At 34.8% G+C, this 9,907-nt stretch overlaps 2 protein-coding genes across 2 annotated transcripts; both read right to left on the bottom strand.

Annotated features, from left to right (window-relative positions):
* Positions 1 to 279: 279 nt before the first annotated feature.
* Positions 280 to 3,054, bottom strand: LOC145328393 (uncharacterized). The gene is made up of 5 exons (XM_080172032.1): positions 2,389 to 3,054; positions 2,123 to 2,262; positions 1,776 to 2,004; positions 999 to 1,550; positions 280 to 902 (listed from the first exon to the last, which is right to left on the bottom strand). Exons 1-5 carry the CDS (start codon positions 2,648 to 2,650, stop codon positions 280 to 282), a joined length of 1,806 nt encoding a protein of 601 aa, XP_080028158.1. The 5' UTR covers positions 2,651 to 3,054.
* LOC145328392 (uncharacterized) lies at positions 2,896 to 5,916 on the bottom strand. Its single transcript, XM_080172031.1, has 9 exons — positions 5,855 to 5,916; positions 5,379 to 5,773; positions 5,072 to 5,157; positions 4,694 to 4,899; positions 3,940 to 4,150; positions 3,592 to 3,754; positions 3,322 to 3,375; positions 3,128 to 3,186; positions 2,896 to 3,045 (listed from the first exon to the last, which is right to left on the bottom strand). Exons 2-9 carry the CDS (start codon positions 5,716 to 5,718, stop codon positions 2,896 to 2,898), a joined length of 1,269 nt encoding a protein of 422 aa, XP_080028157.1. The 5' UTR covers positions 5,719 to 5,773; positions 5,855 to 5,916.
* Positions 5,917 to 9,907: the final 3,991 nt, after the last annotated feature.

The following is a 9,907-nucleotide window of genomic DNA, read 5'->3' as shown; positions in this document are numbered from 1 at the left end:
TTTGCATAGTTATAAAAAAAAAGAAGAAAGAAACAAAGTCTTAGTCAAGTGTCAACACAAGAAGATCTAATTCTGTACTGTCGTCCGAAAAAAATTATTGTAGTCTATTGTTTTGAGTGAATATTTATTGGGTTATATTACAACATTTATTTTATAATGGTAATGATACAGATATTTAAAAAACACAAAATTATTTCATTAAATTATTTGTTTTACTTTACTTCTACTTTATTTCTTTCCAACATAATTAATATGATAAACATATTTACAAAAATTATTTCACTTTTCCAGTTCCTTGGTTGCTGTCTTCTTGGTAACTTTTACCTGCCTATCCCAAAATGCTTGGGACTTCTTGGGGACTAGCTTGTTCATCTTCAAGAACATGATGGCGTGGATGGTTTCTTTCTCTAGGTTATACCGCCTCGATGAGTAAACTAATTTGAGGTGTGAGAAAATTCTCTCACACCTCGCATTAGAAACAGGTAAGTTGTTGAAGTTGGTCATCAAACTGACAAGTCCAGGTGGATAACATATCTTCTCTGCAACATGTTCATACCTGGCAGTAAGCATCCTGTGGGTTGCGGTCATTGCTCCTTGTTTGTACAGTTTCTGGCGTTCTTCAACATCGAAATCCTTGGACTTATATTTTTTGACTTTCGCAATTTCCTCCTTTATCTTAGCGACTTCACGTTGGTAACCGTATGTCAAGGCATGCAACTTGGATTCTTCTATGTTATTCCAATCCTTCAGCCCAGCTTTCAGGTGTTTCTTCATGACGTCCAGGGGATCCTTCTGTTTGTCACGTTGTTCTTTCTTTTTCTTCTTGGCTGCTGCTTGAGCCTGAATTTGTTTGAACTCTTGTTGTTTGTTCCAAAACATCTTTTGGATGGGTGTCATCATGCCTGTAATACATAAATATAATTAATAAAAATGATAATTGAATTATTTAACTAATGTTATTATTATTATCTATTTTAATTAATATTGTATATCTTTACCTGTGGGAGGTGCAGTTTCTGGAGATTCGTACTCGTCAGCTTCGGAATCCTCATTGTCGGCATCCGCATTAGCTCTACGCAGGTCGGCCTCTTCATCTGCCTTTTCTTCAGGACTTAGGTTGGCTCTCAGTGAGATTCGGTGTAGCCGTTCACCCAACAACCTACAATTTTTGGGTGCTTGTTGTAAAATTGTTTTTGCTTCATCCTGTGTCACCGTAAAGCTTTGTGTGCCACTCGCAATCATTTCCAAATGACTGCGTGACAGGGGGTGTAGGTAGAGACAGACTTGCCATCCTGCATTAGTACGGACAATCTTGTTAACTCTCAGGTGAAGGAACTTGAATACACGTCTAGCGAATAAGTTGCCAGGCATACTTGTCCGTAGGGTAAAGAACACCGTATCCAGCATGGTGAACATCTGGACGATTGTGGCCTCATGGGCTTGTGCAGGAATTGTCAGCATGGTATCCACACACTCCAACACTTCCAGGACTTCTCTGAGGGCAAGAACCTGGTCAGGTGTTGGCCACAGATTGTCAAACTTCTTGTTGACTAAAATAAAAATTAAAAATTAAAAATTAATTCTATTGATATATACAGTTCTAATTTTTAATTAAGGGAACGAGAGAAGAAATAATTTATTTAGTTTAAATTTTAATAAACTTCTATTTGTTACCTTTCTCTTTTGTTTAATTAAGGGACAGAGAGAAATTTAAATTGGTAATTTTGTTAGTTTTAAATTGTTGTTTAAATTATAATTAACTTTTTTGGGTTTACCTTTCTGATCCTGCACGGATTTTTTCACCTTCTGAAGTAGTTGTTTGTTGTCAAACAACTCTAAGAACCGCTTTATCATGTTCATTCTGGAGCTCCATCTCGTCTCCACGTATCTGGTAAGCATACGTTGTCCACTCTCTACCAAAATGCGACGCAGCTTCTTGTTATTCATAATTTTACTGACCAGCTTTGCCAGGTTAATTATGGTTCTGTTGTACCCCTTCCCTTTCTAAAAAAATATAATATTTGTTAATTTTCACGTTTTTGTATAATTTATTATTTAACTTTTTAAGTTACTGTATAAGTTATTTAGTTGGTTCTATTAATCATTTAATTAATTTACTTACAACTTTGGCAGCCTGCTTCAACGCCAACTCCACTTGGTGGTTGAGGCAAACACCTCCCACTATAAGTCCACATTTCTGCTCATCACATTTCATTGTTCTTTGGATGTTCTCTTCTATTAGTTTCCCGAAATTTGTGATTGCTGAAAAGAAATAATTTAATAAATTAATATAATTTAGTTAAATGCATTTCGTGAAACTACCCCTGTAAATCATTAAATGTAATTCATTGAATTTTTTGGGAATGAATTTAATTTAACTTTACTTACCCTCTCTTTGTTGTGGATCTTTGATGGCGATGGACCTGTAGAAAATCGCACTTGATATGCCGCCATCGCCGCCATCGCCTTGTCTTGTTCCTGCCAGGGTTTCTTCATCTCCATCCTGACCCTCACCTTCGGCTTCTACAACACCATCCTCAACCTCATCTAAATCTTCTATAAACATATCCAACGGGATTTCATCTTCACTATCAGCCTCAGGTGTGTCTTCCTTATCACTATCATCATCACTGACTCCCTCATGGTTCATGAAACTTGTATACTCTGTGGGGGTTTTCCCGTGCTCTTCATTGAGTATCTTGACGGACTAAAGAATGAAAAATAAATTAATGATTTACTTTCTAATGGTATTGTTTTATAATATTAATTCTCGTATTCATTCAAATATTCATCTAAAAAAACTGGTTTTATCTTACAATTGTACATTTTACATCCGCGGAAAGCCATTTAAAATACGATGCGAGAAAAAACTATTAAATAGTTATGATTTTATAATTATAATTTATAATTTTTCATTACCTTTACACAGTTGGCAGCCGAGTCGGATGTGGAGCTGAGAAGTTGATAATGCTCAAGCCCAAACCTTTTCAACAGTTCTTCGAAATATTCGTAGATGCTGCGGCCGGAAGCATCGGGTTTAGGCATCTAAACATAAGTAATTAATCAAATTATCATTTAGGTATTTGTGGTCATTCTAAATTTCTAAGAATTAATTTTAAACTTATACCTGTTCACAGGCGAGCAACAATTCTTTGGGACCGTCTGCATCGGTATAGTTTGCAGTTACTGAAAAATTAGTAATTCTTTTATATTATTCATTCATAATAGTTTACTTTACTTTATTTAATTCAGGTTATGTAGCTGCTGCAGTTGTAATTGCATTAATAAATAATAATAGTTTATTTATTTTATTTAGGTTACCTGCAATGAAGTCGGTGTGGTGAACATTGCCGAAGTCGAAGGAAAGGTGCAAACCTGCGGAAACAAAGATAATATTGATTATTTAAAATAATTAAATATTAACATTTTTTCCGCAGGTGTGCACCTTTCCTTCGATTTCGGCAATGTACACACCCGCGGAAGTGAAGATAATTTAAATTAATTATTTGTTATTTCTTTCAGATTTTGAAATTATTTAGTAATGTTTTAGTTTATAAATTATAATACTTAATAGTTAATAGTTATTAATACCTTTATTTTCTAAAATCTTCTTGAAGGATTCCATGTAATACTTGTGCTGCCCCTGCAGCCAGTTATGAAGCTGTTTGCTGGTGGGTGCATCCTGCTTCTTGCCTTTCTCAAGTAAACCGACCTGCTTGGCGATGATATGGTCAAAGGCATTGGCATCCGTATCCTTAAAGCGAATTTTTTAAAGTTAGTATGTTTTTCAACCTATTTTTAAAAAATACACTATTCTAACTGACATGAAGATATATTTCGATTTTAGCAATCATTTTCAATTAATTTTGTTTAAAAAAATATAGGTATGAGACATTAGATAACAGCAAATATGATCAAAAATATTAAACATACATTTACCTTAAAGCAAAGGAAACTTTCATTATTAACCAGTTTTCCTGTTATGTGGCGCAGCGCTTCTAGGGCAGTGACGTATATTTTGACTTCATGGATAACTTCAGCATCTGCCTGGGCCTGTTGAAACTTCCTCTGAAAGCTGGCCAGGTTCACTCCCTTCCTATACTCTCGGTAAACATCTCTGTGGTCAATGATCCAGTGACGGCTAAACCTCCTAAACAGGTAAGCAATTAATATTATTTTTTTTAGCAAAGCTACTCTATAATTCACCTTGTCTGTCAGTATATATTTTTAATCAATGTTTATGAATACTTAATACCAGTGTTCTGGAGCCGGGAGCAGCAACATTTTTTGTGGAGCCGGATCCGGAGCCGTATTTTTTGTTAAAAACGGCTCCGGCTCCGGACTAGGTAAAAATGATTTTTTAAAGTAATATTATAATTTGGCAACGGTCTATTTCCATATAATAAACTGAAAAACTATTGTTACTTAACAAATAGACACACATCCTTCTACTTTTATATAGCTTTAATCAAATAAAAGCAAAATATTTTATATTATTTATCTTATTTTATCAAATTCAATAATGGAAAAAAATTGATATATTAATTTTAAGGTAGGAGCCGGAGCTGGAGCCGGAGCCGGGAGCCGTATTTCCAAATACGGCTCCCCGGAGCCGGAGCCGCATCAAAATTATACGGCTCCGGCACGTTGCGTTAATACATCATGTTATTTTATGTCAACTTAATATTATTACCTAAGAAGGTTAGTTTCTTGCAGTATAAATCTCTCTAATGGTTTTCCCTCTTTGGGGTATTCTTTCACGTGGTATGTGCCATCCCAGGTATGGAAGTTACAGTATTTGCACCCCCGCCCCCACGGGGTCTTATTCTGACCCTTTCCAGGGTAGTTGGGGATCATGTAAGCATGATCTTCAAGCACTTTAACCAAGTAGACATAAACCTGAAGTAATTTTAATTTTATTAAACATTTTATTTAATAATCTCACACCTGTAACTCTTTTTTTAGTTGTGTTCCTTTCTTGACTTTTAGTTTTGCTTTCAAAAAGTGTCACTTTTGCCCCCCCCCCCCCCCCTCTACATTTTATTATTATTTTTAGTATTTATGTTTGTACCTTATCACCATTACTATATGTTATCCTCTTCCCATCAAGGCGGTCATAGAGCGAGTGTGTGTCCCCTTGTACTGTACCCACGCAGTCTAGGTAATCAATAGAACAGTTAATTTAATATATTATAGGTAAAGTAAAACAAACTAGTATTCTAGAAATTTATGTATTTACGGTTGAGATTGTATGGTTATTAATTATAAATATAATATAATGTATTTTATTTAAGTACAGACAAATAGACATCCTGTCAATTAAATTTTTAATGTTACTACCTATGTTATTGATATTAATTATACTAATTTAAGCTTACCTTTGATGAACATATGTTCCGTACTGTCACTGTTCATCTTGGGTTTATTCTTGGATCCTTTTGTACGGCCACCTCTCCCTTTTGGCTTTTCTCCAGCTGGGGATGACTGTGCTGAAGAAGGTGTGTCTCCAGCTGGTGTTGTAGGTGTGGCTGCGGCTTTAGGTTTGGCTGCGGCTTTAGGTGTGGCTGTTGTACTTGTACGGCCACCTCTCCCTTTTGGCTTTTCTCCAGCTGGGGATGACTGTGCTGAAGAAGGTGTGTCTCCAGCTGCGGCTTTAGGTGTGGCTGTTGTACTTGTAGGTGATGGAGACGGCGGCGGCGTTACGTTGAGTGGGCGCATTGGTGATGTATCTGGTGTTGTTTGTGAAGCTGGTTGTGGGCTTGCTGGTTTTGACCTTAAAATAATTAATTAATATTATTTTTCCCTTGCCCTCTGGACAAAATATAAAAATTATTTGGCTACTTGTTTTTTTTACCTCGATTGGGGAGAAGGTTTGGGGGGTGAAGTTGGATTTTCAGGTTCTGGGCTGTCAGGTTTTGACCTTAAAAAAATAGCCTATTATTTTAATTATTAATTAATATTATTTTTCCCTTGCCCTCTGGACAAAATATTCTGTCTATAAATTATATAAAATAGTAATACTAACTGACGTTTATAACCAACACAAATTATAGAAAAGCTTCGCTAATTCCTATTTTCCATATGTTTTGAATTGTTAACTTATTTCTTGGGGAGGGGGGGGGGGGAGGGGTCAATATTTGTATCGTAAGTTGTAATGTAACGGTCAACCTTCAAATAGGGGAGGGGTGAGACTACACTAGTATAATAAATTATAATCTTACCCACTCCCCAAGTTAAAAATTAATCGTGACCCCCCCCCCCCCCCTCTCATATATATAAACATAGTGAAAATGAAATTATAAGAATCCTTGTTACTCTATAATTAAGGTATGTCCATACGTCCCTCCGTCCGAGTCTTTTTACGGAAATACACTATATTGTTATATATAGAAAAAGATTGTTATAAATGTGTTTTTTATCACGTATTTTACAATTTTTTTGTCCATTTTCACCGCTCATTATGAATATGGGCGGAGTGGTAATGCGCGCCCCCCCCCCCCATGTAACCCCCTAAAATTGGGGTTGGTGTTGTATGTAATAAATATTAGGAGGTAATAGGATATCTGTTTAGCTCCCCCCCCCCCCCCCCAAAAAAAAAGGGGGAAAAACATAAATATTAGGAGGGGATAGGACAGTTGACAATAATAAATAATAATCAAAAATCAAAATGCTGAACTGATAAGAAATAATTAATAAACAATTTTAAGTTTAGGCAAATTTAGGATTATGTAATTGTAAATTCAATTGTTTAAGTTTTAACGTTTTTCTATTAGCTTAATGCTTCAAAAGACAACCATACATTGTTCCAAATGGTCTATTTATTATTCATAATTTTAGAGCTTCGCTACTTATGTATGTTTTATAATTATTAGGTAGACATGTAAGAATTCTGCTAATTTCCCCTTTGAGGAGGGGGGGAGGATTTGATGCTTAATCTTTCATGTCACACGGTCCACGGATAAAAAACAAATATATAATATCGTAACCAACCTGGTAATGGTATGGTAATAATTGGGGTGGGGGGGGGGGGAGAAACAAGATTAAATTTGGATTTAATACGATGAAATTATAGTAAATAAATTAGCCGTTAGAGGGTAAATATTTCAAATTGTTCTTAAATTTATACTTTCATCATTCATTGGTGAGAAAAGTTAAAAATTATATTTCAAGTTTTAGAAACCTATTTTTAAGAAAAGTTACATTTGAGACGAATTGATTTCACAAAGTATTCGGTAATGTAGAAAACAAACAAAATTGCTTCAAAGTTACATATTGAAAGTTGGAATATAGATATCTTCTCTATATGCTTTATAACACTTTATGAAGGCTTTTTGGCCAATTATATTATAGATTGATGATAATATCTGTGATAATATCATTTCATATGTTTTAAGTTTTAAAAACATTCTTTCGCAAGGAAGGGAAATTTAAATTTTTTTAAAAAGGGTCAACTAAATAACATGACACGGATATGAAGCAAAATTGTAAGTGAATTAGTTGGAAGACTCTAATTGCAATAAAACCTACTCTTTTTGAATAAAACAAATATACAAAGTTTTTACTTTTTAATTCGTTCGTTCTTTAAGACAGATAGCTATTTCTTTCATAGTTAAACGGCTCCTCGGGGCTAAAAAAACTGGTTTTAATAATCAAACGATTGTACATTTCTGTTCTGTCTATATATCATAGTTATCATTGAAAACCAAAGAATAAAATAATAGGATGTCTGTTAATCTCCACGGATAAAAAACAAATGAAAAAAATTATATTTGATTTGCAATAAAAACTACTCTTTTTCTGTTCTGTCTACTCTATATATGTCATAGTTATCATTGAAAACCAAAAAATAAAATAATAGGATGTCTGTTAATATCTCTCTACCAAGGATCTCAAATTGAAATCTGAATCTTTCTATGTAAAACAAATATACAAAGTTTTTACTTTTTAATTCGTTCGTTCTTTAAGACAGATAGCTATTTCTTTCATAGTTAAACGGCTCCTCGGGGCTAAAAAATCTGGTTTTAATAATTAAGTTAAAATTAAAACTATAGAAACTATTTTTTGAAGCGAAGCTATTTCTGATTTATTTACATAAAAACAGATTTATTTAAATAAAGCGGAAAGCTGTCTATAATATGATGCGATAAATCTCTATCTTTTCTCTTTTTTACCAGAATCATTTTTAAACTTTTAAATTAAATCTAAAAGCTATCCACCAATATAAAAAGTGTATATAATAAGCAGCCGGTTAGTTTAGGCCGTAAATCCAATAATGCGATATAATTATCCGAAGTTCCTAATCCAAACACAAGTATTAACTGATTTTTTTTTGACATGCAACTCTATAATTAAATTAATCGTTACCAGAATCGTTTTGAAAGTGTTAGTGTCTAATAAAATTAAATCTAAAGACTATCCACCAAAAATGAATATAAAAAGTGTATTATTTTGAGTTTCTATCACATTTATTTTTTACAATATCACGCAAAAGTTATTTTTATAATATTTACAATTCAATTTCAATATAGTTATTTAAGTTTCTATTTACAATACATACAAAACAAATAGTTAAATAATAATTACGAACGAGTTTAGTTAATATTAGATGAATATATGATGGCGATGGTGAACAGGTAATAATAGATGGCGATGGATTATTAATATATATACAGGTAACAGATGGCGATGGTGAACAGGTAACTGATGGCGATGATGAACTGGTATTAAATTAATGATGAAAATGCTGGTGGATATTAACAACAATTATCTGCTGTTGATTACCAGGTCCAGGCCGATGAGGCATGGGGACTTGTTGGCCATTAATAACATAGTTATAATAAATGTTATTATTAATTCGTATGTTATTATTGGCCTGTATCCCCACTCCAGGGGGGCCATCGGCGCCCCTAGGGCCCCTGGGACCTTGAGGACCTTGAGGTCCTTGAGGACCTTGAGGACCAGGAGCAGGACCAGGAGCAGGACCAGGAGCAGGACCAGGGCCACCAGGGGCAGGCTGGTCAACTGGCGGCGGTGGTACACCAGCAGGTCCAACTCCAGGAGCATTAAAAACCTGATCACCAATGATGATCAGGTTTTGCCCTATATTTCCAGCCTGCCGTGGTGCACCACGTACATGGGCGCGATGTACACGGGCGCGCTGGACAGGGGCACGCTGGGGCTGGACAGGGGCACGCTGGACACGGGCACGCTGGACACGGGCAGGCTGGACAGCCGGTTCAAGGGCCGCAACCCCCGCACGTACCATACTCCTGGTTACTGCAGGCATTATTAACAGCAGATAATAATAATTGATGATAAATATGATGGCGATGGTGAACAGGATGATGGCGATGGTGAACAGGACGATGGCGATGGAATATGATGATAAGAATAAGATGATACTGATAGGGATGACTGTGGAAAACTGTATAAGATGACTGGTGTTGTTGACTGGTTGACCTTGGTCTTGAATGCTTCTTATATTTTATTAAACTAAGTTGTATTTGAACAGAACTCAGATATTTATACTAAATCTCCGCCCCCTTTGGCCTTTTCTTCCGGTCATCATACGACGTATTTGCGATGGTTTTAACGTGGTTTTAAGATTTTAAGTACTTTCCGGTCATACACTTAAAGCTTAAATAAGTCTTTACTATATTTTTGATAACTCTTACTCTTAGTAGAAATTATAATTGTACATACATCCTATATCCGTAAAATTGTGTTTAATACTATTTTAATATAATCTTGAAAAAATAATATTTGAAATAGAAATCATTTAAATTTATGAGAAAGAAAAATCTGTAAGAAATCGTTTTTACTTTCCGGTCATACACATATTATAAATGCAGGTGTTAAATTAAAACCTTATAAAAAGAGGGGAGAATTTCATTAGATTGGTAGTAAT

The sequence above is a fragment of the Acartia tonsa genome, chromosome 9 (assembly GCF_053477335.1).
Source record: "Acartia tonsa isolate MP-2025a chromosome 9, ASM5347733v1, whole genome shotgun sequence".
Classification (NCBI taxonomy): Eukaryota; Metazoa; Arthropoda; class Copepoda; order Calanoida; family Acartiidae; genus Acartia; species Acartia tonsa.
The sequence above is the reverse complement of the archived record's forward strand: the minus strand, read 5'-3'. Positions and strand labels throughout refer to the sequence as shown.